General features: G+C 39.0%; 1 protein-coding gene across 1 annotated transcript in view; it reads right to left on the reverse strand.

Moving 5' to 3' along the window:
- The window catches only part of LOC139751492 (transducin beta-like protein 3), a 38886-nt gene that overhangs the window by 6331 nt on the left and 17394 nt on the right, over nt 1-15161 (reverse strand). The window contains exons 9-13 of the mRNA XM_071666950.1: nt 13963-14075; nt 10810-11012; nt 8340-8498; nt 5942-6216; nt 832-1075 (exon numbers count right to left, since the gene is read on the reverse strand). Of these exons, the coding sequence (XP_071523051.1) occupies nt 832-1075; nt 5942-6216; nt 8340-8498; nt 10810-11012; nt 13963-14075 (994 nt within the window). The remainder of the gene's footprint in view (nt 1-831; nt 1076-5941; nt 6217-8339; nt 8499-10809; nt 11013-13962; nt 14076-15161) is intronic.

Here is a 15161-nt window from a genome sequence, read left to right on the forward strand (position 1 = left end):
GCCTTCGAGGAGGATGAGCACTCCCCGCATGACTCCTTCTTCTGTTTCCCCTTTGAGAAAGTTAAAATACAAGGAGGGGAGGGTTTCTAGCCCCCTCTCCCATCTCCTTTAGTTGCCTTCTACGACACGCGGGGAATGCGAGAGAAGTATTCTTTCTCCCCTATCCCAAGGGATAGGAGTAGAATGTGTACAGTATTAAGTGACCTGGGGAGAGAAAAGTTAAAGCATGTCGAGTGGAAATATCAGGGTAAAAGTGAACTGGGTCATAGGTAGAAAACAGAAGATAAGTTTTGGTGAAAAGAAAGAGAATAGGCAGTAGGACAGAACCAAAGGGACACAATTGTTGATAGATTAAGAGAAGGAAACTGCTCTATCAACAACTACCAGAACAGACCATCTAGAAAGCAATTGGAAGTCAAATCATGACACTCTTTTATGAAGATGTGCTTAACTTCATGAGTAACAGCTCTGAAGTGATTCCCAGCAGAAATGAAAGCTGATTAAGATTCAGGGGATGTGAAGAATTTCATGGCATGATGCATTCTCTCTCTGAAGCAATAGGCTTTATAGCAAGAGCATTCCAACCAAGATTTTGAGGTTAAAGATTTGGAAAAAAGAAGAGCCATGCGGCGATGATCACCATGTTCTATTCATGGGCTAGTGTTGGTGTTTCAAAGAAAAGGTAATGCCCAATAAGAAGTGAGAGGAATAAGACTGGTAAGAGGATCCAAGAGGGTATGTATAATGGGAGGGTTTAGAGGAAATAAAAGAGGTTGTGTTGGCAAAATGGTCATATTCATCAGGAACTCATGTTGGGTAATTTCATCATACCTGAGCCTCTCGAGAATTTTTGGTTTTGGTGTTCCACACAGCTGCAAATCCCAAAAGTGATGCTATTTGATCTTGCCGTAGCTTACCAAGAACTTCTGGCAGTTCGTATGGGGTGTCATCTAATAAAGCTTTCATGACTTTTAGAGCACGAAAAGGCTGATCAAGTCGGATGGAAATACCAAAGGCTTTGGCCCACTTCTTATTCTGAATGAAGTTAGATAAAGTCTGTTCTTCAGCAGCAAGTCTGTGGTGAAAAGTATGAAAATTATATGATTAATAATATTTAAAATCTGAAGCACAGTAAACAAAGAACTTGAAGAATATATATGCATTGACAAAAATACTGATGACCTACGCCACCACAACTGTAACATGAAAAAAACAGCATGCAGAATCTTGAGGCAAATACATCAATTAATGGAATGTCTTGCTTGAAAATGAGACATGGATAATATGACAGACACAATAAATATATATGAACACAACCTCACTACATCATTATTAAATAATGAATAAACTGTTGGAAAGTATATATTACAGGGATTTCAACATTCTTACATCAAAAGAATTTTCTGAGGCAGGTAATCATTTTTGAAAGACACAATAACAGACATTGATGAATTATGGTAAAGCAACTTTGGCATTAATCAATAAAACCTTGAAGAAAATGCTCTTTTTCAAAAAAAAAAGAAGACAAATGATTACAAAAGGAAGGATGTAATAATATAACTGGTACATAAGAGCAAGATATACTTATGTTGCATGCAAATAATATATCTACTGATGGGACCAACACAAAAATGACTGTTACTGATTGAATCAAGACTAAAATATTAAGCTGAAGACATAGTGTTCAGGCAAAGGGTGATGTAATTTCATTTAAAGGCTTAATTTATGAAGAAAAATAATTTATCAAAATGGGGAAGGTGAAAATTAATATTTCTCATGTCTGTGTATTAGGAGAAAAGATGAAAGATTGAAGGCCACGAAAGAATGTTTTGAGTTTGAGACTAGTTTCCAAGACCTGAAGACACATGCTTGAAATTTTCATTATGCTTGAAATTCTCATTAAACTTGAATTCTAAAGAAAAAAGTTAGAAAGTTCAACACAGTATTATTCACCACTCTGCCACAAATGACCATGGAATGGTAGTTGACATGAAGAAAAAATTTCCCTCTTGTAACAAAGCCTATTGTTGATCCACTTGCGGCTCAATAAATAATATATGCCATTTCTCCCAGGAAAGAGAACTAGTGGGCAAATAGGTCTACCAGCAAGTCCTCAGTTTGCTCTTCTTAGGTTTGAATATAAGTATCTTAGAACTGAAACTCATTTTAGTTGAGATAAAAGGTGCACGTAAATCTAGCCATATGCTGAGTAGAAGCCAATCTTCCATACACCTAGCCCTATTATCTGCTGCTTCACTGCTTGGTGATTTGCTTATCATGGCATTCATGAAAAAATGAATAATACAGACATGGATAAAAAGTCAGTTTAATATAGTTTAATCCCATAAGACCCTAAAAAACTGAGTGGAAAGTGTTCAAGTGAATCTTGTGCCTGAGGGAAGATGCAGAGCAGGAAGAGCATCAGCTTGGAGTTAAAATTAGACATTTGATGGGTTCTGATGCTGGTCAATACATTGCTGATATTGCCACGGCTCTTGGATTGCTTGCTATATTAATGAGAAAATTTTTGAGGATGCAGAAAGAGTGAAGCAGTGTTTCCATCACACCTTTAAGTGCAGTAATGATCACAAATACCAGAGGTGAAGTTATGAAGAACAATGAGTGAATGACGAGTGTCTGGATCAAAGATCAGAATCAGTGTAACACGCCTGCATTTAATGTATGAAGTCTGTTGGGGATGAGAGAGCTTGGGAAGTGAGTCAGTTGTTGTTCGCTGATGATACAGCGCTGGTGGCTGATTCATGTGAGAAACTGCAGAAGCTGGTGACTGAGTTTGGTAAAGTGTGTGAAAGAAGAAAGTTAAGAGTAAATGTGAATAAGAGCAAGGTTATTAGGTACAGTAGGGTTGAGGGTCAAGTCAATTGGGAGGTGAGTTTGAATGGAGAAAAACTGGAGGAAGTGAAGTGTTTTAGATATCTGGGAGTGGATCTGGCAGCGGATGGAACCATGGAAGCGGAAGTGGATCATAGGGTGGGGGAGGGGGCGAAAATTCTGGGAGCCTTGAAGAATGTGTGGAAGTCGAGAACATTATCTCGGAAAGCAAAAATGGGTATGTTTGAAGGAATAGTGGTTCCAACAATGTTGTATGGTTGCGAGGCGTGGGCTATGGATAGAGTTGTGCGCAGGAGGATGGATGTGCTGGAAATGAGATGTTTGAGGACAATGTGTGGTGTGAGGTGGTTTGATCGGGTAAGTAACGTAAGGGTAAGAGAGATGTGTGGAAATAAAAAGAGCATGGTTGAGAGAGCAGAAGAGGGTGTTTTGAAATGGTTTGGGCACATGGAGAGAATGAGTGAGGAAAGATGTTTGAGGACAATGTGTGGTGTGAGGTGGTTTGATCGAGTAAGTAACGTAAGGGTAAGAGAGATGTGTGGAAATAAAAAGAGCGTGGTTGAGAGAGCAGAAGAGGGTGTTTTGAAATGGTTTGGGCACATGGAGAGAATGAGTGAGGAAAGATTGACCAAGAGGATATATGTGTCAGAGGTGGAGGGAACGAGGAGAAGAGGGAGACCAAATTGGAGGTGGAAAGATGGAGTGAAAAAGATTTTGTGTGATCGGGGCCTGAACATGCAGGAGGGTGAAAGGAGGGCAAGGAATAGAGTGAATTGGAGCGATGTGGTATACCGGGGTTGACGTGTTGTCAGTGGATTGAATCGGGGCATGTGAAGCGTCTGGGGTAAACCATGGAAAGCTGTGTAGGTATGTATATTTTGCGTGTGTGGACGTATGTAATACATGTGTATGGGGGTGGGTTGGGCCATTTCTTTCGTCTGTTTCCTTGCGCTACCTCGCAAACGCGGGAGACCGGCAAAAAAAAAAAAAAAAAAAAAAAAAAAATTCTTCTATCTATCTCTGTATCTCTGATGCCTGTTCCCAACTGGAACTCCCTTGTGGGGGTGGCCACAGCAAAAGTCTCCATAACTGGTGAACTCCAGTGCCATTTCTTAGCCTTTCTGCCTCATCCTTAACAGGCCACTGGTAGAGGGCAACTCTAGCACAGTGTTTTCAGAGGCTCATAAATGCTCCTACCTACTACTATTACCTAATGTTCCAACCTACTACTTCTACCTAATGCTCCCACCTGATGTTCCTAACCACTTCTTCTACCTAATGTTCCAACCTACTACTATCTATTGCTCTTACCATTTTGCTATAAGACAGGGCTAGCACAGAGCACTCACCTAATAAATATCTAAGAGTTTGGAAGAATGAGTTGAGTGAGTTAAGTGTTTGTCAAGTGTGACAAGGAGAGATTGTATGTTTGTGGACAGAATGCCAGCAGTCCACATGTGGGTGAAGGAGAAAGAAAAGACAGCTACCTGGGTCAAAGGAGTGCAACTTGACAACCACTGAAGTGATGGCTCTCTACACAGCCATCAATGACTCTCCTGCTACCCAGGTGGGTAGTACTGGTAATATATCTCCTTGGTATATTTAAGCTGTATTTCCTATTATTTTTTTTTCCATACTATTTGCTATTTCCCGCATTAGTGAGGTACCGCATTAGTGAGGTAGCATTTAGAACATAAGACTGAACCTTTGAGGGAATATCCGCACTGGGCCCCCTTCTCTGTTCCTTCTTTTGGAAAATTAAAAACGAGAGGGGAGGATTTCCAGCCCCCTGCTCCCTCCCCTTTTAGTCGTCTTCTACAACACGCAGGGAATACGTGGGAAGTATTCTTTCTCCCCTATCCCCAGGGATAATTTCCTACTTATATTCTTAGATTAATGATGCAAATGTTTTGTACATGAAAGTTTCTTGGCATTTTATTCATATTCTGTAAGAAAATAATGCTGAAAATTCCCCTAGGAATATAATCCTGTCTTATCCCCTTGAATCCTAAGGTAAAATGGGATTCACTAGCTGGTGATTCCACTAAGCTGTAACATTACACAGGGACTAAGTATACACTGTCTGGGTAAACTCTTAGTTATCTAAAGGACAATACAAAATGAAGTGACACCATTCCAAAATATTTCATTAAGCATTGTAGAAAAAGGGACTCCTTTGTAAGACAGAAAACTTTAAAGTAAGAGAAGGGATAAAAAGTATAGGTTTTGAAGTATGAAGACTCATTTCTTGGTGAAAGCAGAAACTTGTGAAAGTTAGAGAGAGCACTTGCTCACAATGGGGTTGATACACTCTTTTACTCCCAAACAAGGGTGTATCTATTGAGATTACATGAACACCGAAGATCCATATAATGTTATTACTGGAGAATGTTGGTGGTACAGTACCTCCTGGCTACCAACCTTCATCACTCACAAGCCAGTTGAGTTTGTCCCTCTTTCATTTTCATTCTAAATTGCACCTCATACTAAACAAAACATATCTGTCTCCTTATCTTCTACTGCGTTCTGAGGTACTTCAAAACATTCACTCCAGCTACTTTTCACATCTAATCTGTACACAGTCTGAGGACCTAGATGTAGAGGAACAATCAGCCAAAGTCAGAGCTAATAACCAGTTCCAACTCCTCAAGACAGGCAATCAGGCACCTGGCTCATCTTCCTGCTTGAAAGTTATTGCTATACTGGGAAGGAATAAAGCTTGGACAAGGATATGTTCATTATGTGTTGGATAAAAAAGCTTGGAGTATGTTGTCATTCACCCATGGGATACAGCAAAATAATGGAGGCTGGTTTACACACTTTTTTGCTAATTACAACCTCATATTCAATCACTGGTTTTGCTAAAAACAACCTCATATTCAACCACTGGTTTTGCTAAATACAATCTCGCATTCCACTGGTTGCAACATGTTATGATTCTTTAGATAACCCATGGCCGAACCAAAACTTCATTATGAGTTTCAAGCATGTGCCTTTAAATTGTGTTACATTTAGAAAACCTTACAGATTTACTCACAGATGAAATAATTTTACATCAAAATATAATCATATATATGTATAGTCTTACCTGGCAGCCTCCTCTAATGCCTTTTCCTTCTCTTCCTGTGTGACATCTTTCCACACCACCAACACAGCATCCTCCCCACCTGTTACAACCTTCTTTTCATCCTCAGACACAGCTATAGCCCAAGCTTTATCCTCGTGTTCATCAAATGTCTGCACACACTCGTGAGTTTTCACGGTCCATAACTTCAGTAGACCATCTGACCCTGTAGAGAGTATCTGTTGTCCTTGTGCAATCCAGGACAGTCGCAAGACACTCACACTGTGGCCCTCTAGGGTCTGCCAAGTAAGCAAGCAAGTCATAACAAAACATTCCCATTAAAACAAAATTACAACAGAAACATAATAACCCACCTAATTCTTTTTTTACTTCTGCAAAAACAAATTATAAATGTACAATAAATTAACTTTGCTATAAACTTATGTGCTTATCCAAAGCACAAGTGTCCTGCCTCACCCTGATTTTAAGCTCTTTTGTAATTATTTACTAGTCACTATTATGACCCCCTAGTTTTGTAATATCCAATTGTATATTTTCAGCTGAATGATTTCCTAGATTCAATAAACCATTCTTTACTTATTTATTTACATATTTAGTTACCAGGATGAGAAGAAAGGAGACATATGTAGTATGTTTGAGGAAAGAAACCTGGATGTTCTGGCTCTGAGTGAAATGAAGCTCAAGGGTAAAGGGGAAGAATGGTTTGGAAAAGTCTTGGGAGTAAAGTCAGGGGTTGGTGAGAAGACATGAGCTAAGGAAGGAGTAGCACTACTACTGAAGCATGAATTGTGGGAGTGTGTGATAGTGTACGAAAGTAAATTCTAGATTGATATGGGTAAAACTAAAAGTGGATGGAAAAGGATGGGGAAAGATCATGAGAGGCAAGTGTTTTGGAAGCAGCTGAGCGAGTGTGTTCATAGCTCTGGTGCATTGGAGCGAATGTTAGTGATGGGTGATTTAAATGTGAAGGTGAGTAATGTGGTAGTTGAGGGTATAATTGGTGTACATGGGTATTCAGTGTTGTAAATAGAAATGGTGAAGAGCTTGTGGGTTTGTGTGAAACCACAGCCTCCAATCCACAATCAGGCCCCACTGACCTTTCCATGGTTTCCCCTTGCTGCTTTATATGCCCTGATTTAGTCCACCAACAGCATGTTGCCCCCCCCCTGTGTAACAAATTACTCCAATTCACTTTATCCCATGCACACCTTTCACTTCTCTGCATGTTCAGGCTCCAACCACTCAAAATATTTTCACTTTATCCTTCCATCTCCAATTAGGTTGCCCCCTTCTCCGTGTCCCCTCCTATGACACACATCCTCTTTATCAATGACTTCTCTCTCATTCTCTCTATATGTCTAAATCATTTAAGCACACCCTCTTCACCTCTCAACTATACCCTTCTTATTACCTCAACTCTCTCCTACCCAGTTATTACTCACTTGACCAGCCCTCCTTACAGTACATCACATTCTCAAACATTGATGGAATAAGAAATAATAAGGTAAGAAAGAAGTGAGGCAGAAGTATGTATTTACGAGAAGGATAAAAAGAGTATGTTAATATGGTTTGGACATATGGATAGGATGACTGAGAGGGATACAAGTCGGAGGTGGTGGCAGCAAGAAAATATGGGAAACCAAGGAGGAGGTGGAAGGATGAAGTGAGGGATGCTTTAAGTGTTCAAGGCTGAACATTAAGAAGGGTGTGAGATATATTTGGGGCAGAGCTGATTAGAGTGATGTAGTATTCAAGGGATGCTTTGTTGCCAATTGAATGAACAAAGCAGTTGGAAGAAACCATGGAAAAGTCTGTGGTGCCCTTTTTTTTTTAAGCTCCAATCACAGGCAAAAGTCCTTATCAAGGCCTGACCTTAACTGAAATACATAGAGGTTACTGAAAGGGAAAACGAAGAAACAAGGAAAGTGCTTTTATGAATTTTGGAGGAAGTGAAAACTGTGGTTCATAAACTAGTTACTAGTATGACCTCCCAAGACAATAATTTCTCAGCACTGTATTTTCTGCCAAATGGCTGCCTGAATGAATAAACTTTTCTTTATTTATTCATTCATACTTTTTAACCTGTCGTCTGAACAGTAGATGTGGCTGGCTTCCTGAGTACTGCAGGGGTTCCTGCAGCTTCAAAGCTGCAGGAAATAATATATTCCTTTGGAGTAAGAAAATCCTTAACAAGGATTACTCCTTTTCATCCACTGATAATGATAGTTTTGCAAAAGGTGAATTTTCAATCATTGTGTAACTGTATGCAGGCAGAGTCCAGTAACAGGTATATAGCTACATTTACATAAATAATGTGTTATTAAAAATACACTTTAGATACCAATGTAAACCCCAATGATGTAAAGTAAGGAACAATATTATTCATGGAAAATATACTTACAATTGCATTGCTACAATCTGACACAGCCCAGATTTTGATTGTGGCATCAGCAGAAGCAGTAGCCAAAACCTCATCCACAGGAGAGAATTGGACCCACCAGATACCTCGTTGATGACCTCGAAGAATTCCCAACAATGACAAATCACTGCTGTCCCATATCTGTGGAAGAATGTCAGTGGTATAAAGAAATGCTCAAATGAAGAGAAAGATCGGTTATCCTGGGAAAATGAGATATAAAGAAATGCTCAAATGAAGAGAAAGATTGGTTATCCAGGGAAAATGAAAGCAATCAAACTACTGCCTAAATCATGTAATGTGGGTTATCAGTTATAAATGTGGTAAATACTCAAGACTAATTTTATATTAAGTACAATGGATCTTTGCAGAACAGGGTTACATTCCTAGTGATCTGTCATTATGGTGTCACAGAACAATGGAGTTACATTCCTGGTGATCTGTCATTATGGCGAGTGTCACTGTATAAGTACATGAAACTCATGTTTCGTTCCATACCAAAAACTTCCCCAAACAAATATCTCAGTATGGACTTACCCTGAAACAGTTTAAAATTAAAATCTATCATAATGTAAATTAGACTCTGATTCAGTAACTGTATCCATTTTACTGGTAAATCAGATAGTTATTACATAAGATGCTTATAATGTGGGACTGAGGAAGGTGGTGGTGGAGTAGGTTAAGCTTTTCAAAGGAAGTTTGCAAGTTCAGTTTGTGATATTTAAATTCGTTGATGTATTTGGCCATATGTAATCAAGTTAAGGAGATCTCATTTTTATAGCACATTCCCTGCGTATCGTACAAGGTGACTAAAAAGGGGATGGAGAGGGGGGCTGGAAATCCTCCTCTCTTTTTTTTTTTTTTTTTCAAAAGAAGGAACAGAGAAGGGGGCCAGGTGAGGGTATTCCCTCAGGGGCCCAGTCCTCTGTTCTTAATGTTACCTCGCTAACATGGGAAATGGCGAATAGTTTGAAAGAAAGAAAAGAAAGAATATGAAGCCTATGGATTATGATAAGAATATATATTATTTTTCTTTGATCAGATTATGAAAGGCTTTACAACTGAAATATCTTACAATTAACTGAATATCTGGTTTAAGAAGAGATATACATAAGTATACGTATGTAAGTGGGAGAGATGGACAGAGAGCATTATTGGATTATGTGTTAATTGATATGCATGCGAAAGAGAGACTTTTGGATGTTCATGTGCTGAGAGGTGCAACTGGAGGGATGTCTGATCATTATCTTGTGGAGGTGAAGGTGAAGATTTGTAGAGGTTTTCAGAAAAGAAGAGAGTGGTGAGAGTAAGTGAGCTTGGGAAGGAGACCTGTGTGAGGAAGTACCAGGAGAGACTTAGTGCAGAATGGAAAAAGGTGAGAGCAAAAGACGTAAGGGGAATGGGGAAAGAATGGAATGTATTTAGGGAAGCAGTGATGGCTTGCACAAAAGATGCTTGTGGTATGAGAAGCGTGGGAGGTGGGCAGATTAGAAAGGGTAGTGAGTGGTGGGATGAAGAAGAAAGATTATTAGTGAAAGAGAAGAGAGTGGCATTTGGACAATATTTGCAAGGAAATAGTGCAAGTGACTGGGAGATGTTTAAAAGAGACAGGAGGTCAAGAGAAAGGTGCAAGAGGTGAAAAAGAGGGCAAATGAGAGTTGGGGTGACAGAGTATCATTAAATTTCAGGGAGAATAAGATGTTTTGGAAGGAGGTAAATAAAGTGCGTAAGACAAGAGAACAAATGGGAACATCAGTGAAGGGGGCTAATAGGGAGGTTATAACAAGTTGCGGTGATGTGAGAAGGAGATGGAGTGAGTATTTTGAAGGTTTGTTGAATGTGTTAGATGATAGAGTGGCACATATAGGGTGTTTTGGTTGAGGTGGAGTGAAGTGAGAGGGTTAGGGAGAATGATTTGGTAAACAGAGAAGAGGTAGTAAAAGCTTTGCGGAAGATGAAAGTTGGCAAGGCAGCGGGTTTGGATGGTATTGCAGTGGAATTTATTAAAAAAGGGGGTGACTGTGTTGTTGACTGGTTGGTAAGGATATTTAATGTATGTATGACTCATGGTAAGCTGCCTGAGGATTGGTGGAATGCATGCATAGTGCCATTGTACAAAGGCAAAGGGGATAAAGGTGAGTGCTCAAATTACAGAGGTATAAGTTTGTTGAGTATTCCTGGGAAACTATTTGGGAGGGTATTGATTGAGAGGGTGAAAGCATGTACAGAGCATCAGATAGGGGAAGAGCAGTGTGGTTTCAGAAGTGGTAGAGGATGTGTGGATCAGGGGTTTGCTTTGAAGAATGTATGTGAGAAATACTTAGAAAAGCAAATGGATTTGTATGTAGCATTTATGGATCTGGAGAAGGCATATGATAGAGTTGATAGAGATGCTCAGTGGAAGGTATTAAGAATATATGGTGTAATACTTAATAACCGTGGTATTAAGTCTTACCTTAGCAGTTTTGTCTTGTGAACCAGTTGCTATAAGTTTATTATTAACAGACACACATATGCTATTAATTTCTTTATCATGTGCTTTTTCTGTATGCGAAGAGCACAAGTCAATCACAGTGTCAATGGAACTGTCTTCAACCATATTTTTGCTTAGAGTCCATTTTTTTATGCACATATCTTTGCTGCCAGTCACCATAAATCCTAAAATAAAATGAAGAGATAAAAAGGGATACATTTTAGTCACAAAAAAATGTAGAATAAATGTTCATAAACAGACTTTAAATAGTATTTACAATAGGAAGATATGGTTGTTCATCAAAATGCTAGAGAAGATTCATGCATCACCCTCCTCTAAATGTGGGAAACATGAGTCATTATGCTGACAAGAAAAAGAATAATTAACAAATAATTTATCACACTAATCTCACATGGAACATACTGAATACTTCAAAATATATCAATAATACAATACCTTAATTAATTCTTAAAGTGCAAGCATGGTCTGTAAAGTCCATCATGGTGTCTGAGAAAAATCTATGAATTGTTTGTCTTTACAGAATGAAGCATTTAGGAGAAACTACAGAAAGGTCTCTGGGGCCTGGTTGTGGTTCGAGGGCTCTGGTTTAGGTGCATTATACGTAATAGCTAAAGGGTAGTTGTTAAAGAACAAAGTCAGTTCATCACTTCTTCCCAGTGCTACCTTGCTAACACAGGAAACAAAATGGAGGGAAAAACGATATACATTTCTTTTTTCCCATGCCCGTTCGCTGCTTCCCACAATAATGGTAGTGCAGGGAACGCCATAAGAGGAGTCTCCCTCTTATTCCTGCCTGGTATTCCCGCACCCCATGCTGTACAGTTTCAAATGCTCAGTAGCAATCAAGATACAAGCAATCTAGCTCGCCTTCCCTTTTGTCTAAGAATGAGCTCACTCTTATAGAAATGTACAAGGTTTGTTACATACGACTTTTCCATAAAAATGTGTTGCCTCTCCCTTAAGAGTTCATTTCTCCTCTGTAGACAGTCATCCATTTGCTTTCTGATTTACTTTTCTAGTACTTTACAGACAACACTCATCAAGGAGATTGGTCTGTAGTTCAGGGCTTTTCAGGTCTTTCTCATAGATGGGTATGGTATTTGCCCCTTTTCCACTCCTTTGGCACTCTCACTTTCTCCAGCAACATCTTGAACAGTATTTAAAGGAGTTTGTCTACTGTATCAATGTGCATCTTCAGCAGGTATGGTGAAATTTCATAGGGAAAATAAGCCTTGTTTGGGTTAAGACCTTTTACTGTTGTTAGTGTCTTTTCTAAATACCTCATTGCTTTCCAAAAACCTCCCTGTAACATCTCGGGAACAAGCAAAAGAATGACCTCAATCACTTAAATCCACTCTCTAGCTGTCATGCATAATGCCCTGGAAGTAGATCCACCTAACCAAAACCAGGCCCATGATTTCCCCAGACCATTTCATATGCCCTAGGTCAGCCCTCTGACAGAATGCTGCCCTCTAAATTACATCATTCAATTTGCTAATCTGCTATATCACGTGCATGGTCAGGCTCTAAACACTCAAACCTTTTTTCACTCCATCTTTCCACCTCCTCTTCCATTTCCCCTTTTCCTTGTTCCCTCCACTTCCAACTCTAAGGTTCCTCCTGCTCAGTACCTGGTCATATCAACAAAGCAGGACTACACACCAAGAAGTATAGTGATATTTTGTGTGTTTCTTTGTGGGGTTCACACAGGAAAACTGAGGAGAAATGTTCAGTATTTTCAAAGTGGAAGTTGAATTTTGGGCACTATAGGTCTTGTGGTATGTAGAATTGATGTTTTAAATCCTGCAGAGCTGGACTGTCAGAATGCAAATGAGAAAGAACAACTTGAACATACCTCAGGAGTGGTTTCAATTGGGAGAAAGCTTAGAAGGATGAGATGGATTGTCAGAATGCAAATGAGAAAGAACAACTTGAACATACCTCAGGAGTGGTTTCAGTTGGGAGAAAGCTTAGAAGGATGATATTCAAGACTTGAGTTGAGAGAGCAGATGTTCAGTACTTGTCAGGTCATTCCAGCGAGCATGTGTTTTGTCAAAGTCGTGTTTGTTGGTGATTGGTTACGGAGTGGTTTGGGTGGGAAAGGTCTAGTTCTATTACAAAGACATGATTGCCAAGCATTTTGACGTGTGATTGTATTACAAGTATTATTTTGTGTGGGAACTTTCTGATGAATGTTTTGAGTGGTTTGTTTTGTGTAGCTTGCAGCTTTTGATATATTTGTTTTCGATGTAAACATACATGTAGAAGAAATTATTATTGTACTTCATGTGTAGGTGGTTACAACATGAACAAGCTATTACCTTTGGCAAGGCTGAATCAATGTCCATGAATGGGAAGGAGTACATTTTCAATGAGAACCTTCTAGCTCCAAAAAAGTCTTTTAATTCTCTGCTTCTTCATGAACAACTAGGATAAAATTAACATCTTATTTTATTATATATTTTTTTATTATACTGGAGATTCATTCCCTGCATCAGTGAGGTAATGCTAGGAAACAGACAAAGAACAACCCATCCACTAACATACACATATATATACATAAACACCCATATATGCACAAATACATACATATACATATCAACATATATACACATGTACATATTCATACTTGGTTGCTTTCATCCATTCCCTGCACCACCCCACCCCACAGGAAACAGCATCTCTACCCCCTGCTTCAGCAAGGTAGCGCCACAAAAACAGACAATAAAGGCCACATTTGTTCATACTCAGTCTCTTGCTGTCGTGTGTAATGCACCAAAATCACAGCTCCCTCCCTATCCACATCCAGGCCCCACAGACCTTTCCATGGTTTACCTCAGACGTTTCACAAGCCCTGGTTCCAATTCACTCTATTCTTTGCACACCTCTCATCCTCCTGTATGTTCAGGCCTTGATCCCTCAAAATCTTCTTCACTCCAGCCGTGGAATTCCACCTCCAATTTGATCTCCTGCTTCTCCTTGTTCCCTCCATCTCTGACTTATATAACCATTTTGTCAACCTTTCCTCACTGATTTTCTCCATATGTCCAAACCATTTCAACACACACTGAATGTTATATTTATTATGTGTAAATTTCCTCAATTGGATCTTACCTCGTGAGAGTGCAACACAACCAACACTGAGTGTGTGACCTACAGCTGACCCTATGCAAACAGCCATCCCATCTTCTTTCAATCTCCACACACGTGTACTATTGTCATGGGAACTGAAAAGAATGAACTTAAGTGATAAGGGAGAAGACTTTTGTTATCATATGAGGAATATCATTAAAGAGACCCCAGAGGCTTTTAAACTGCCATAATGGTTAAAAAAGTAATGAGGGAATATATGAGGCACCAAGATGGCTAGGTATCTTGGAATGAGTGGTATTATTAAATCTGGTTGTGCTGGTTAAGAACAGGCCTTCAACAGTATAACCTGTAGAGTACAATAACTGAAAAAGGTATCTAAAAGAAAATGAACTAAGGTAGATGAAAAACCAAAAAAATTCCTGTAATACAGTAGTGAAGGATGTGGTTGATAAAGTAAATGATCCTATACAAAGGTAGATGGCATGGACATGTTTGAAGAATGGACAAGTGTGTTTTTTCCTATGAACCAGCTGCTGGTAACATGAGTGAATCAATAATAATAATAATAATAATGTTTCAGGTTAGCTCAATGGTCTTTTTTCTTCTTTAATGGAAGATTTGTTTGCATTATTGTCCATTTCAGTATCCCAATAATGCACATACCTTACATAAATAGGGTTGGACTTTAAAATGAACTAAAATTTGACACAAATTCTTAGTGGAAAAATAAAGGGAGCACAATCAGGGATGCAATGTCTGCTCCTTTCCCTATTTTACAACTAATGATTCAGTGATAAGTATCTACCTACCTACAATGAGACTATAATGGAGCAGGGCTAATGCTCAGCACTCATGCTGCTTGTTTGAAAACCTAAATTATTCTCTGTAGTCATGGGTATTGCACACCATGAGTCTCTAATACATCTGAAAGTATTTCTGTACAGTATTCACACCTTTACAGGATTTTAAAATGTTTGTCAAAATATTAGTCTTTATATCTTTATCATCATGCTTTCAGGCATTTCTATTTTGGTTCCTCTGACATATTTCAAAGTATTCTTGTTGGCTCAATTTTTCAGTTTCCTTTGAAGTTATGACTTCTAGTATGACATTTTCAATGTCTTCAGGATATTACAAAACACAAAGTCTCATGCATCTTTCTCCTCTTTCAAGGTTATACAAGTAAAAGTTCTGTCAACCTTTCATGATAGGCCTACAAA

Source organism: Panulirus ornatus, chromosome 11 (genome assembly GCF_036320965.1).
Source record: "Panulirus ornatus isolate Po-2019 chromosome 11, ASM3632096v1, whole genome shotgun sequence".
NCBI lineage: Eukaryota > Metazoa > Arthropoda > Malacostraca > Decapoda > Palinuridae > Panulirus > Panulirus ornatus.